The following is a 16553-nucleotide window of genomic DNA, read 5'->3' on the forward strand; positions in this document are numbered from 1 at the left end:
GATTATGAGGGAATAGGAGATCAAAGACTAGTGTGGAAGTATGAAGGACCAGCCAAAGTCATCGAAAAATTTGGGAGGACCTCATACCGTCTTCAACTACCAACATGGATGAAGATTCATCTTGTCATCCATGTCAGTAACTTGAAACCATACCATCCAGACGATGACGATCATCAACATAACGAAGTGACACCCTACTTGGTCAAGTCCGCATATTGAATCGACTAAAAGAGTCATTCTCAGCCATGTAAATTAAAGGACAAGCCCTCATAGGCAGGAGTTCATAACTCATTCAAGATTAAGATCGAGTCGCATATGATCATCATATGAAATACTAATCTTCTCAATTAACGAATTTCTAAAGAGAGATTAAATATTTCTTGATCTAGTCTTATACAAACTCATTGTATAAGATACCCCACTTACATGTCTCTACATGAACAATTTGGATTAAATGATTTGTAACTATTACAAAGTGAGTCGTATCAACAGTGTTACCAGTATAAGGCACCCAACCTTATCCATATACTATAGACTCTTTAAATTATTACTTAAACACGATACTCGTGTATGTCAACCACATATTCTTAAAGATTATATTAATAACTTTGGATTTTCATACTATAGATAATAATTAAATTACAAATAAAATAATAAAAATTATGGTTAGAAACTAAATAATTAATTACGAGGCTTAAGGTTATAAATCTCACTCCTCCAAAATTCATAGTATAAACGGTCAACTCTAATATCATTTTTTATTTTTTTAAAAAAATCTTATATTTTAATTCATTAATTTAATATGAAAATACCTTTTAAAGTAATTTTTTTAAAGGAAAATTAATTAAAGAATTATGAGATATAACTGTATGATATTAATAAAAAGAAAAAAAAAATTGATTTCTTTTTTGTTAAAAGCCTTAAAAAAATGGTGAAAAAAACAAAAGTAGAAACAAAATTACTGTGAAAGAAAGTGTAAATTATTATGTACGTGTGTGAATTGTTGACGGAAGTAAACACGCACGTGGGTTTCCGTACCTATTTGACTCTTCTTTTTAAGTAACCGAGTAAATTTCACTGTCTCTTCCAAGTTTACATTACAAAATGACAATAATGTGGGCCCCATCACCATTTCTCTTTCATTGACCAATTTACCCTCCTCTCTTTTTCAACCTTCCACAATTCAATCACCAATTTCATTTTGAAATTGAATTTTCCTCAAATTTTATTTTATTGTTATTTATATATTTATTTTATTTCTTATTTATTTTTTTTGATTATTTATTATCTAGCCAACTCATTAAAATAATTTTAATTATTAGTAATATATTTTTTTGAAATTGAATTATAAATTTTAATTAAATGTCTAAAAAATGAATAAATAAATATTTTATGAACTAATTTTTATTTTATTTTATTAAAATAAAATTGTGAATGTGATGTCCCACACTGGTTGGGGAGGAGAACAAAACGCTCTTTCTAACGATGTAGAAATCTTCCACGCATTTTAAAGCCTTGAGGGGAAGCCTGAAAGGGAAAGCCTAAGGAGAACAATATCTGCTAGCGGTGGATCTGAGGTATTACAAATGGTATTAGAGCCACACACTGGACGATGTGTCAGCCTTCTCGCTGTTCCCTAGAAGGGGGTAGACACAAGGCGGTGTGCCTGTAAGGACACTAGGTGTCGCAATCGCACTTTTGATGACAGCGGACTTGCGATTGTGCGACACTCACTTTCCAACGACAAGTGAGCAAAGCCAATTCGTTTTTGCGTCACCTACGGCCAAGCAACGTATGCTCGAGCCTCTGGCCTCGATTTTAAGAGAAGGTTTTTGAAAACGAGGGCATGGAGAGATTTTCGAAATAGAGATTTTTGAAAGAGACGTTATATAAGCAAGCAAGAGAGAAATAACAACGGCTCACAGTATATAATCTTGGGTAGGGAGAAGTTGACAACTAGTCGTATTCTCCTATAGTACATTCTGAGGCATTTCATGTCTTATAGGCCTAGATATGATATTTCTGAAACGTCATATTTCCTAGAAATACAAAAGTAAAACACTAGAATATGAAAAGACATAAAGGGTTGGGCTTGTCATGGGCATGCGGCCATGGGCAACACGCCTTGGACGAGCATGACCGTAACATCGGGCCCCCAGAGGTGGACAGTGGTGGATCTGGGTCGTTATAGTGAATAAATGACTCGATCAACTCGAACTAACCTAATCCAAGAAATGAATATAATCTCGTCCTCGACCCTATTTAAATAATGAAAAAAAATTTCTTTGCACGCCCTCGTTCCCTATTTACATCTCTAATAAATAACTCTTAAATTACTTAAATTAAAAGCTCTATGTTATAGGATTTTGAATTAATATAAACCTTACTTGACTTAGCTTCCTTATCATTAAATATTTTGACTTGGACAATATCGTAAATTAATAGCCAACACGTGGCAACATCCAAAAGGCTTATGCTACGTCATTACGGAACTTCTATTTTCAAATTTATTGCGCTGCAGATTTCTAGGTTCTTCAGAAACGCAAATCCAAGTCATTCTCCTTGTTCTTCTTTCACTTTCATTCAACAAATCCGTCTTCTCCGGTGAATTCCTCCGCATTCCGATCGCAACTCGCCGGGAAAATTCACGCCTCTCCAGTACTGTGGTGAATTCTCTCTGATTCCATCGATCTCCGCTTCTCATCGCCATGACTCCTGAATAGTAAGCTCGAATTCGTTTCCTCTGATGATGTTGATCTTTTGAAAATTCTTCGATTTCGATTTAGTTTTCGGAACTTCTGCGTTTTTTTTTTTTTTTTTTTAATCATTAGCCTAGATCTGGTACGTGGTAGAGAGGTTGTGAGTTTTCTGCGTCTTATCTAGTTTTACCTTCTTAATTTTATTGTCTATAGTCTGGTAAGTCTGAGTATCGATGATTCGTCGTGCTCTTGGTTGATTTATTGGTGTAGATCTTTTCTATTACGAATCAGATCCATACGAGTCAATCAACTTCGGTTACGGGTGCTAGATAGCGGATGTTTCTGTGACAACGTTTGAAAATAAACAACGCGTTCTCGATCCTTATATTAAGGCTGTACCTCATCGTCGAATGAATTTCATTTTTTTCTTTTTTAATATCTTCGAAGGTAATTCCATAATTTATGGAATTGCTTAATTAAGTCTCTCTTGTTTTGTAAATTTTGCTGAAATCGATTCAAGTCAAAGTTCCATTGTGTTTTATATCTCTGTTACTTCCTATAACCAGCGGTCACTTTGTTTTTAGTACTGAATTAAGTTTTTGGATTTACGCTCTTTGGCATCGTTTGGTCCACAACGATGGGAAACCAGTGAATAATTTGTTTGAACATAGAAGAAACTGTAACGTGTTGATCTGCTTGGCTGGGTTTCCATAGACAAGGATAGATTGTAGAAGATGCTTGCTTGTAGCATACACAAAGTGATTTAGTTCATCACCATCATCTTTCATGTTTCAACTTTTCAACCAATATATTCGCTTGAGATGTATCTCTCATGATTTATGAGAATGCCATATAATATCTGAATAACATTATTTACAATTGCTTTCACTTTTTTTCTTAAGCTCTGAGCAATTCTTGTTGGCTTCTTGCAGTGATTATTTGTTTAAGCTCTTGCTTATTGGTGACTCTGGTGTTGGAAAATCTTGTCTTCTTCTGAGGTTTGCAGTAAGTCCCCAGCGATTCTACCACCGTTTTGGTTATAATTCCCAGTTATTTTTTTTCCTTTTTTTTCTCTTTGAATTTAGTTTCAATACCTCATATTGATTCACCGTTCCAAGTCCAACCTCAATCACATGTTAGGTGGTTTTGATGTCAACTCTTTATTGTTGCAGACTTATAGTTGAACTAAGAATTACCATCTTATGTTTGCTGTAGTGTTCTGTATTCAGTTTTCTGTGTCTGGATGATGTTACAAAACGGCATTTATATGTTATTAGGCGCTGATATTTATTGGTATCTAATGTGCTGTACTTGTATTAATGGATATATTGTAGGGTTGAAATGTATTTTTAACTTTTTGATATTTTCTTGCCAAACAGGATGATTCATATTTGGATAGCTACATTAGCACCATCGGGGTTGACTTCGTAAGTTGTGATTTTCTACTCCTGGTATTTACCATTGGGTTCTTTGAAGAAATCCATTGTTCTAACACCTGTTGTGTTTCCATTGTTTTAGAAAATCCGCACAGTGGAACTCGATGGGAAGACTATTAAGCTCCAAATAGTAAGTTTAATCTCTCCTAGTTGTCTTCTTACGTAGGTACCATTTTCTTTTACTAAACTTTGGCGTTGACTATAGCAAATAAACATTACAGTAAAGGATTAGAGGTCTTAATCACATGCCTTCCAGTAAAGGTGGCTGATATGCAGCGTTGACTTTATATCTAACAAAATACAATTTCCTTTGAAGTAATTATGAAGGTCGCATGTGTAGTTTTCTTTTATTTTCATATCCCTTCTCATGTGCTTTTAGTTGCACGTTAACAGCATTTTACTCTTTCATAATTTATATGGAAGTAATCAATTATTTACTTTTGAGATACGGTGGTCTGGGACTCTGGAAATTTTTTTTATAACCTTTTTATTCTTCTAATAAATAAATTAGTCTCGAGTTGTTCCCGAGATATGGACTTGTATAACAAATCAAATACTGGAACAGATTAATGGAGTGACAGTTTTAACTTTTAAATGCAAAATTACCTTTTTCTTGAACGCCACTAAAATTACGTGAAGCTTCTCCATTCAGCACAGTCCATTTTTGTCTTCTTTTCTTCATGTATTAAAATTTTCCATTTCCATCATCCTCGCCGTGAATTTGTATCTGCTCTAGTATGGCAAAAGATTAGTTGTACTGAAAATTCTGTCTCGCTTCTAATAGCACGTACCCTAAGAAAGAACAAGTCTATATGACACTTCTAAAGATAGAGTATAATATGTTACAGATATAATCATCAAGGTCAACCTTGAGCAATTCCTTTGCCCTGAAAGGATATCACTGCTTTATTTAATTTATATAATTTTCCTCGTCTCTGTTTCCTATCAGTACATGCAGAGAGCAAACATAACACGGATCATGACGATTAAATCCACACGGAATATTGTTGTCACAACTAAAACCACGAACTCAAACCTTCAGAATGTTATTCATCTATTTTTCTATCATAACACTTCTTGAGCCATACTTTTTCTTTGGTCTTGAAAAAAACCTATTCTAAATTTTACTGCCCAATGAACTCCGTCCTCCAAATTATGCATAACTGTTATTATATTGCTGTAAAGAGGACTAGACAAACTTTTTCTTACAATGTGCAGTGGGATACTGCTGGCCAAGAGCGTTTTAGAACAATAACCAGCAGCTACTACCGTGGTGCTCACGGCATTATTGTAAGAGCCACATACTCCCTAGAACCCCTGTATCTATCTTGTTGGTGGGATTAGTCGTGCATGTTAAATTATTCTGAATCTTGTGTAATTTTGGCAGGTTGTCTATGATGTCACAGACCAAGACAGTTTCAATAATGTCAAGCAATGGTTAAATGAAATTGATCGTTATGCAAGCGAAAACGTGAACAAGCTTCTTGTGGGCAATAAGTCTGACCTTACGGCAAACAAAGTTGTGTCCCATGAGACAGCGAAGGTATTATACTTTGTAGATTCATTCTTTATTAATTGAGTATTTACCTTTGGGCCCTGGAAAAACTTAGCGAAATGGGACTTTATGGTTTCTTATTCTAGGCATTCGCGGATGAAATTGGGATTCCCTTTATGGAAACAAGTGCTAAAAGTGCCACGAACGTTGAACAGGCCTTCATGGCCATGGCTGCTGAAATCAAGAATAGGTGAGTATGCCTAAATAATCAATATATACGTGTGTAGTTCAGGGGATGGATTTATATGATCTACAGCTAAAAGCCTGCATCTTTTTCCAAATCATAAACTACAAACCGAACATAGATTAACGTCTCCATTCAATAACCATTTGGTTTTTGAAAATTAACCCTATAAATACTACTTAATCCTATGTGTTTCATGTTTATATATGTACTTTTTACATATGTTTTAAAAAATCAAGCCTAGTTTTGAAATAAACTAAAAAAGTAAGTTTCCAAAATCCTATTTTTGGTCTTGGAATTTGGCTAGAAACTCAAATCTTTCCTTAAGAAAGATGAAAGCTAGAGGAGATGAAAACATATTGTAGAGAAATTGGAAGAAAACAAGCATAGTTTTCAAAAATCGAATATTTATCCAATGGGGATTAAAGATATATAATCCAACTCATACTATTCCTAAGCTTTTCAATCCCAAACTCATTAGAAATATGGCCTGTTTGACATCATGAGTTCATACTTAGGTGTCCCATAAGTTTCTTGACATCATATGTTATTAGGTAATGAAGCTTTGTCCAAAGAAAAGGAATAAGGAGTGTGTTTATTAACTAACTGGCCACTTGCCCAATCCTTTCAATCAACTTGCTCTTAAAGTTAAAAGTAAATTACGTGGAAAGCTTGTATGTTCTGACGTGCAAAACACAATTATTTATGCAGGATGGCGACTCAACCAATGAACAATGCGCGGCCGCCAACTGTGCAAATTCGAGGACAGCCTGTGAACCAAAAGTCTGGTTGCTGCTCATCTTAAAGAAAAAAGAGGAGAGATCTCTCTATGATTAGCACTGTAACCGTATGGTCTGGTCGGTCACGACGCGCATGTAAAACTCTTTGGATTAGCTTTTCTTCTAAAAAGCTTTGTTTTGTTTTCTTCTCTCCACCATTTACTTTCTTGATCAGCACTTTGTTTAAAATTCCCATTCTTTTCAATGTATTTGATTATCATAACCCAAAAAGAAAAAAAAGAAAAAAAAAAGAAGAAACCATCTGTACAAATTAGAAAAACATTATTGGTGAATGGCACTATTTTCCCTCTTATCTTTCCCATTCCCTTGTGCCTCTTGGTGGAATTCATCAGGATCCAAACCGCTAATTTTGATGCAACATTTTACAGTGCAGATGGGCTAAACTATTAGTATTAATTCCATGGTCAAATTAGGTGGATAGTTTTAAGTTGACGAGCATTTGACAAACTCACACCATCTATTTTAAATGGGATTTGTCCCGTGGACACACGAGCAATCCAAACCGTAGGATTTCCTTTTCCTCTTCCCCTTCTGACTTTCGTAGGTCTTCTGGTAATAGGGAGATATGCAAGAACTCTGACCCATATTTTACCATTTCTTCGGAATTGTCCGCTCATAATAGCACGATGGAATTGTCCGATTATAGTCCTAGGTACTGCTTCAATGGCTCGATATGAAAGACGACCAGCTCTACAACTTTGAGTGTCATATCTTCCAAAACGAAGTTGTGTATTGTCCGGTTTGCAACCCCTCCTACATCTGCCTCTACGAGATTTACTACATTTCGTACGTTTCGGATATACTTTATTTTTATTTTTATATGAAATCTAATGCGAATAGAAAGATAGTTAATGCGTTAACTAGTTGAATTATGCTTTAGTTTTACCTTTCATATAAAAACTAATCATATTTAGTTTCATATTTTACTAGTATTTTAGTTTATACTTCTACTTACTATCTCGATATTTGGGAAAGATTATGATCCAAAAATAAATGAGTCTGGAAAGATTATGATCCAAAAATAAATGAGTCTGGAAAGATTATGATCCAAAAATAAATGAGATATTGAAGAACGGAGAAAATAAAAGGACAAAAAGAAATGATGAATTGTTAGTTTCTTTAATGAAAATGTAAATGAAAGACTTCCAGTGGAAAATCAATCTTGAAGAACCACCTTCAATCCATTCATCTAATTTGAAAAAACGTGTGAATATCCGTCATTGAAATCTATGCGTGCTGCCCAAAAGACAACCAAAAATCTTGCTCATTTTCAGAAACAAGAAACAAGAAAGAAAGAAATAGGTTACCAGTAATCACCACAAGAGCAGATACCATTTCTAAAATGATGAAACCTTGTAGTGTCTCTCACAATAATCTCCCTTTTCTCAATCTCCGATATGAACTTTATTGCTCTGTGACAATCCCCACATACTCTCAAGTTTTTAAAAACTCGAATCGGAGTCCCGGGCGCTGTTTTTATCAATCCGAAAGCAATCGCCAGTTTTTCACTGTGCCATAGTAGTAGCTTCTCTTTGTGTTCTTCTTCTACATCATGCAGTACAAATTCAAGGTCTGGAACATACCCAGCCACCTTCATTTTCCCATCTAACTCATTTAGTTTGTTGTGTATTGATGTCAATTCTGGATGAATTCTGTCACCTGATCTGAATTCATGAGTTACACTCTTGATCTCGATCCAACTGTAACCCGGTATTTTAACTACATTGTGTTCTTTCATCATCTTCCTCACTTTAGCCACTCGATCCCATTTGTTCGTCGATGCGTAGATATTAGCAAGCTGTACGTATCCGGTGGCACTCTTGGGGTCAAGTTCTAACAAATTCTTGGCTGCAAATTCTGCCATATCCAGGTTTTTGTGGATTCTACAGGCACCCAAGAGAGTTCCAAAGATTGCAGCATGAGGCTTGAATGGCATCTCATTGATCATACTTACAGCTTCATCGAGCTTACCAGCTCGACCGAGAAGGTCTATTACACATGTGTAGTGGTCTGGTTTTGCTTCAATTCCAAACTCCTTCATCGACTTGAAATATCGAACCCCGAGATCAACAAATCCGGCATGGTTACAGGCTAATAGAACAGCAACGAATGTGATCCAATCTGGTTTCATTGCTCCGTGTCTCATCTCGTCGAACAAATGAAGGGCTTTTCGACCTGCACCGTGTTGAGCATAACCAGAAATCATGGCATTCCATGTAATCACATCCTTTAGTGGCATCTCTACAAACAACTTCCAGGCACTATCCAGATCTCCACACTTGCAGTACATGCTAATCAATGAAGTACAAGCAGTTATGTCTTTGGATAGTGGAGATTTACTCACCATATTATGTACTTGCCTTCCCATAGGCAAAGAAGACAAGTTGCTACAGCAAAGAAGAACACTGCTCATACTCGAAGGATTCGGCCTCGCCCGAGATTCAATCATTGCCTTGAAGAGCTTCAAACCATCCTCCGCGCGACAGTTCTCAACATAACCTGCTATCATAGAGTTCCATGTGACCAAATTCCTCACAGCCATCCTTTGAAATATCCTTTCAGCTAACTCCACCTTCCCAAACTTCATATACCCTGTAAGCATTGCAGTCTCCACAACCACGCTCTTGATAAACGCATTCTTATACAACTCCTCAGCTGCCTCCAAATCTCCATATTCCACATATCCAGAAATCATGGCACTCCATGAGACACCATTTTTCTCCGGCATTACCGAAAACAAGTCAAACGCTTCTTTCATTTGCCCATTCCGGGCAAACCCAGATATCAATGTATTCCAAGAGGCAATATCCTTGACAGGCATCGTGTTAAAGAAGGCCAAAGCAGCCTCAACACCACAGTTTCTCAAATAACAAGCCAACATGATGTTATAAGATACAGAATCTGGTTCAGGAATTTTATCAAACACTTCACGGGCTTCCTTCATTTTCCCAGCGACTTTCGTATATCCCGACAGAATTGAATTCCATGTAACCGTGGTTCTAACAGGCATTTTGTCGAACACTTTGTGGGCAGATTCTAAATCCCCAGCCCTAACAAAGTTGGTGATTGATTTATTCAACGAAACAACGTCAGAAGTGGGTTGAGCATGAACTTTTGGGGTCATGTTATTGGGGGAAACCAAATGGGTTCTTCGTGGTGAGTGGTTGGAAGAAGAAATGGGAGACCATTCTTCATTCGAATTGACATGAAGGTTCTGGATACGGCGGAATAGAGATGGGGAAAATTGGGCGTATGCCCTTGAGTTTCTAAGATTGATGATCATTTGTCATGGTTGAGATGGAAAAGTGAATATTACCATTTCCAGAGCTCAGTTTCGAGCTTTAATGGCGGATCACGGCAGAAGCTGAGGATTCAAATGTATAGCAGAACCCGTTAGAGAGAGAGAGAGACTGAGACACCACTCTCCCCTCCTATTTCAATTTTTCATTTCCACTAAATCACCATTTTTTTTCTATCTTTATATATATATATATATATATATATATATATATATATATATATATATATATATATTTTTTTTTTAAGAAATATTAATTTTTTAATTGATAATTACTATTTTCAATATAAATTTTAATTCATAATATTATATAATTAAATAAATATTTAGATGAATTTTAAATTTTATTAAAATTATTGAATTAAATTAAATATTTGAAAGTTTAGAATCACCTGTACTTTAATTTTTTTTTAATTTTTTTTTAAAATTTGGAAAGTTTTATTTATAACATAAAATTAATTATACAAATGATTTTAATAATATATTTTAAAATAAATAAATGATAACGATAATTTAGTCTTATATATGGTTGTAAATAATATTGCATATACTTTCTAATTAGTATGTCAATTTTCATCAATTTTAATAAAAATATCGTTAAATTGAAAAGTTACGTTAAATCATTTATAAATTAATTTAAATATATAAAACAATATGAATATTGCTGATAATTTAGGATTATTTTATATAAATTAGACTAAATAAAAATTTAAAAGAAGAAATAAGCTTTTGTTACAAAAAAAATAAATAAATAAATAAATAAAATTAAAAAAATACAACGGATTTGTGAAATTCAAATAAAACCAATTATCTTAATAAAAAAAAATGAGATTTGTTAAAAAAAAAAAAACAAAACAAAATTATTTCCGTTGCCGGGACTTGAACCCGGGTCTTTCGGGTGAGAGCCGAATATCCTGACCAACTAGACTACAACGGATTCTTGGATGACAAACAGTGCTTATATAAGTTATTATCTTAGAGTACATTATCATTTGATTTGTTTTAAGTTTAATAATTATTGGGTCGTGATCTAATAATTAGCATTTTATCTAACGAGTTATCTTAGGATTGCACATTAATAATTATTTTAATAATATACCCTCTTTTAAATTACTTTAAGATAAAAACGCATCTTATTAATATAAGTAGTAACTATTAATTCTTTTAAACTTTTACCGATCATAATTTTGTATCGTTAGAATCACCCTCTTTTGATTCGTTCATGTACACTCTTTTATTTTAGCGTCACAAGTTCAATATTATTGAAAATATTATCTTGCTATATATTATAGATTTGAATTTAACTCATATATTATCTAGAGGTGGATGAGTTATCGACTCCGAGTCCTACTCTATTAACTCTTTTTTATGTTTGCTATGTTGCCAGTGAGTTGAATGCACGTGTAACCTCCATATGGTAAGTTAAACCTATGTGAGTTAAAATAAAACATATTTAACTCTCAAATTAAAATTAGATAAACAAATATTAAAATTATAATAAAAAAATAATGCAATAAAAGAAATGTGCTGTCTAATAACTTACTTAAGTTCTATCAATCCAACTATGAGGTATTTAAATGTGTTTAATGCATTTTAATTTTGAAGCGCAGTTTTGCATAACATGTACATTAAGACCCTAACATCAACTTCGTTTGACGATCTCACATAGCTTGAATATAAATGATTAAAATTCGTTGTAGTTTTTTGGCTTTCAACCTTTTAATTGGACCTTGAGGTATGACACCAATATAAATTTCAAGGAAAATGTGAAGAAAATGAAACTGCATAACATGTACATTAAGACCCTAACATCAACTTCGTTTGACGATCTCACATAGCTTGAATATAAATGATTAAAATTCGTTGTAGTTTTTTGGCTTTCAACCTTTTAATTGGACCTTGAGGTATGACACCAATATAAATTTCAAGGAAAATGTGAAGAAAATGAAACTGCATAACATGTACATTAAGACCCTAACATCAACTTCGTTTGACGATCTCACATAGCTTGAATATAAATGATTAAAATTCGTTGTAGTTTTTTGGCTTTCAACCTTTTAATTGGACCTTGAGGTATGACACCAATATAAATTTCAAGGAAAATGTGAAGAAAATGAAACTGCATAACATGTACATTAAGACCCTAACATCAACTTCGTTTGACGATCTCACATAGCTTGAATATAAATGATTAAAATTCGTTGTAGTTTTTTGGCTTTCAACCTTTTAATTGGACCTTGAGGTATGACACCAATATAAATTTCAAGGAAAATGTGAAGAAAATGTTGTTCAAATTAACACAATATGTTACAATTCACGTCAGATTAAAAAATAACCGAACTTCACTTATTATTAGATAACTACAAATTTTGAGTTATAAATTTAGTGTTATGGTATTTCTTATTTACTTTAAGGTTACATTTAGTGACTCATTTCAGCTATAAAATATGAAAGCTATAACTCTTGGGAAGCTTTACGAAATCTTAAGAGTTTTAATTTCAAGAGTATATAAATCTATATATGTTGTCTTTGTAGACGAGACTTAAAAATGCAGTAAAAAGATCATTTTTTTGGTTTTTTTAGCCATTGACTAAATTTCTTGGCAATTATATATAGTTTGGATTGCATGTATGTTTAGAATCTTCAGTTTGGATTGCATGTATGTGTTCAGTTTGGATTGCATGTATGTGTTCAGTTTGGATTGCATGTATGTTTAGAATCTTCAGTTTGGATTGCATGTATGTGTTCAGTTTGGATTGCATGTATTATTTACTTTAAGGTTACATTTAGTGACTCATTTCAGCTATAAAATATGAAAGCTATAACTCTTGGGAAGCTTTACGAAATCTTAAGAGTTTTAATTTCAAGAGTATATAAATCTATATATGTTGTCTTTGTAGACGAGACTTAAAAATGCAGTAAAAAGATCATTTTTTTGGTTTTTTTAGCCATTGACTAAATTTCTTGGCAATTATATATAGTTTGGATTGCATGTATGTTTAGAATCTTCAGTTTGGATTGCATGTATGTGTTCAGTTTGGATTGCATGTATGTGTTCAGTTTGGATTGCATGTATGTTTAGAATCTTCAGTTTGGATTGCATGTATGTGTTCAGTTTGGATTGCATGTATGTTTAGAATCTTCAGTTTGGATTGCATGTATGTGTTCAGTTTGGATTGCATGTATGTTTAGAATCTTCAGTTTGGATTGCATGTATGTGTTCAGTTTGGATTGCATGTATGTTTAGAATCGCAGTTTGGATTGCATGTATGTGTTCAGTTTGGATTGCATGTATGTTTAGAATCGCAGTTTGGATTGCATGTATGAATCGTTCAAGAATCGTTGAACGATTGCATGTATGTTGTTGAATTTCAAACGAGTATTCTAAGATCTATTGTTTTTTATTTAATTTATTTTTTTTTTATGTTATCTTATTATTATTATTGTGTATTATTTCTTCTTCTACTTATTTACTTTTTTATCGATCCTTTTACATTTTTAACACAAAAAAAAAAACATTTCCGTTGCCGGGACTTGAACCCGGGTCTTTCGGGTGAGAGCCGAATATCCTGACCAACTAGACTACAACGGATCTTTGAATATCAAGTGAACCCAAACATATTAAGAAGAAACAATATTTGTTAAAAACAAAAAGAAAACGAAAATATTTCCGTTGCCGGGATTTGAACCCGGGTCTTTTGGGTGAGAGCCAAATATCCTAACCAACTAGACTACAACGGATTTTTGAGAAAGAACAGTGTAAACTATATATTAATTGTTTTCTAATAATTCAAAAATATTGTGGATGAAAGACAAAAAAATAATAATAATTATTATATATATATATAAATGTTATTACACTAAAACTTGATTTATTACTTAGGTTATTGGTTCATTTCTATAATGGCTCATGTCTTGGATTGGAATCAAAATATGGAATTAGGATTCAACACCAGATGATTCTGACATTCACGTGTGTCACGATGAAAACTATTTCCACAAACTAATATGAGTCATTTTAACATGTTTTGTTCATAGTCACATATTTATCGAAAAAATTCTTAGAAGCTCACCCAACATAAAATTACTCGAAACTTCTGGATTCTTAATATTGAGTTGTAAAAGAAAGGTGTATCTTGGCATAGGTAGTAATTATAATATTTTTATTTTTTCTTAATTATAATTTATTTATTTAAGATCACTTCCATTCGACTCATTATGTGTCCTTTTTTTACTTAGTGGTCACAGTTTCAATATTATTGAATATCTTATCTCGCTTTTAGAGATAGATGGCTTCATGACTCGATTTTACTCCGATTAACTTATTTTTATGCTTACTATGTAGTCCCGTCAATTATGCACAACAACACAAAATTTCTGATGATCTATAATCAAGACAATGATGGTTGCTCAATGATGACAATTCAAAATCGAGATCAAAACTGTCATCATATATGTACAAAAACACTAAAAACCTACATTAAACTTAATGTCATCCTAACTATACGGCGATGGTTTGCAATGATAATTGTAAATTGGCATTGAACCCATTGCCTTCGTACATTTACGATGATGGGTTACAACGATATAGTGTTTAACACATATTCGGTCTAATTAATGCATGAATCTAATAGTTCTTGTATAAAAGGTTTTTTTAGTTCGACTACACCCGATTATAAATTATGTCGGTCTATATAAGTTAATGCAGTTAGACTAATTTGTAACTAACCGACTTAGGAACTTAATTTTAAGCAACTATTTCATGCATGATGAAAAATTTATGATGTCTTTTAAAAATTATCTAAGAATATAAGAAATTATATCATTCAAATATTTGATTTTGGGATGCGGAGAAAATAACACATTAAAATATCAAAAACATAATTTCGACATTAGGAGTAAAAAGTGTTTACAAAATTAGACATGTCTTCAACGAGAAAAAGACACTCCAAAGTTAAGGGCGTATACAAATTGAGTTGGATGCTACAAGCTTTGTTGAAGTTGTGCACGCGTGAACAAGCTTGGGCCTATGCACGCATGCAAACGGGCTGGACTTTAGGAGGTTAGGTCGAATTGAGTCAAATATTTGATGGACCTTGTCTCGGGCATATTCGGGTTAAATATTGAGCAGGTTGGTTGAATCATCTCATTTTTCGTTGCATCGTTTTCACCGACATTTGTATTCTCTTTTCCTTCGATGGTCGATCGACAACGATGGTGGTCGTTTTTCAAGTGTTGGCGAGCTTATTTCTTTGAAAAACATACCAATAAAATGAGGGGTGTACATGGTCCGGGTTGGGTCGGGTTGGGAGATTTTTTTGACCCAATCCAAAAGTTCGTGTTGGTTGGATTGGTAACCCAACCCAACCCGAAACTTTTCACAACCCAACCTAACCCAACCCTCTATTTTCGGGTTGGGTTCGGGTTGGGTTGTCATTTTTTTTTTTAAATTTTATTTACACACAATTTATAATTATTCAAAAGTTCACAAACACAAATTAATTTGTAATTATTGACAAATAATAATAATAATAATAATAATAATAAATTCAATAAAAGATAACGAGCGAAAATTGTAACATATTAACATAATTCAACATTGTCATAAAATTAAAGACAATTAAATACAGACATTTTTTTAGAATTGGTTAAAATAACAAAAATATAAGGATAGATCATAAAATTAAATAAACAATAAAAATGATTAGTTTAAGAATATTGTATATAACAAAAATAAAAAATATATAAAAATATTTTAATTGAAATATACTTATTACTTCAAACTATTAGAAAAAAATGTATATAAATTGTGACGTAATGTTACAATAAATGGATAATAAATATATTATAATTTAGAATATATTTTTAAATTATAGGTACATATTTGATCTAAATAATTTAAACATAAGTTATATATTATTTTATTCTAAAGTGTTTAATATCTTAAATATAAATATAAATCATAGTTATTCTAAAATGTTTAATAACTTAAACATAGATATAAATCTATATCTATCATAAATATTGTCTTTAAATCATAATTAATAAATATTTGTATTATAGGTATAAAATATATTAATAAAACTAGTTATATGTTAGTTTTTCTAAAGGGTTTAATTAAAAATAATAAAATAATATAGAAATTGAAAATAAAAACAGACATATGTATTTGGCTGGCGTCAAACTCGGGCATGAATGCTCTGGACTCAGTACCACCCTGACAAACCCACTAAAAAAAATTATTAAAATATTTTATATATTTTAATTTGGTTTGGGTCAACCTGAAGGTTTTGCCCATGAACCCAAAACCGAACCGATTCAGTTCGGGTTCAGAAAAATGAACCCAAACCTACCCGAAATGTTAATCCAACCCAACCCAACCCTTGTAGTTCGGGTTTGATTGGTCCGAATTATCGGGTTGAATGTACACCCATAAATAAAACCCTGAAAATATCATTGAAAATTTATGTTAAACCTCAAATATCTTATTTCTTTTTAATAAAAATAAATGAAACCTAAAAAAATGAGAGAAGAAAATAATAATTAAGAGTTTGTTAGTGAAAAAAGCAAAAAAGAAAATG

General features: G+C 32.7%; 2 protein-coding genes and 3 non-coding genes across 5 annotated transcripts; 1 reads left to right on the top strand and 4 right to left on the bottom strand.

Moving 5' to 3' along the window:
* Positions 1-2511: 2511 nt before the first annotated feature.
* On the top strand, positions 2512-6966 carry LOC111801043 (GTP-binding protein YPTM2). Its single transcript, XM_023685008.2, has 8 exons — positions 2512-2722; positions 3632-3704; positions 4079-4126; positions 4218-4265; positions 5354-5425; positions 5523-5678; positions 5777-5880; positions 6586-6966. The coding sequence occupies exons 1-8, from the start codon at positions 2709-2711 to the stop codon at positions 6677-6679; spliced, it is 609 nt and encodes a 202-aa protein (XP_023540776.1). The 5' UTR covers positions 2512-2708; the 3' UTR covers positions 6680-6966.
* An 859-nt stretch (positions 6967-7825) lies between these two features.
* Positions 7826-10132, bottom strand: LOC111799738 (Tetratricopeptide repeat (TPR)-like superfamily protein). The gene has a single exon (XM_023683195.2). The coding sequence runs from the start codon at positions 9955-9957 to the stop codon at positions 7978-7980; it is 1980 nt and encodes a 659-aa protein (XP_023538963.1). The 5' UTR covers positions 9958-10132; the 3' UTR covers positions 7826-7977.
* Positions 10133-10836: 704 nt separating this feature from the next.
* TRNAE-CUC (transfer RNA glutamic acid (anticodon CUC)) lies at positions 10837-10909 on the bottom strand. The gene has a single exon. It is a non-coding gene; the product is annotated as a tRNA-Glu (tRNA).
* Positions 10910-13491: 2582 nt separating this feature from the next.
* Positions 13492-13564, bottom strand: TRNAE-CUC (transfer RNA glutamic acid (anticodon CUC)). Its single transcript has one exon. It is a non-coding gene; the product is annotated as a tRNA-Glu (tRNA).
* Positions 13565-13640: 76 nt separating this feature from the next.
* On the bottom strand, positions 13641-13713 carry TRNAE-CUC (transfer RNA glutamic acid (anticodon CUC)). Its single transcript has one exon. It is a non-coding gene; the product is annotated as a tRNA-Glu (tRNA).
* Between the last annotated feature and the right edge of the window lie 2840 nt (positions 13714-16553).

The sequence above is a fragment of the Cucurbita pepo genome, chromosome 8, assembly GCF_057944985.1.
Source record: "Cucurbita pepo subsp. pepo isolate OVF chromosome 8, ASM5794498v1, whole genome shotgun sequence".
Taxonomy (NCBI): domain Eukaryota; kingdom Viridiplantae; phylum Streptophyta; class Magnoliopsida; order Cucurbitales; family Cucurbitaceae; genus Cucurbita; species Cucurbita pepo.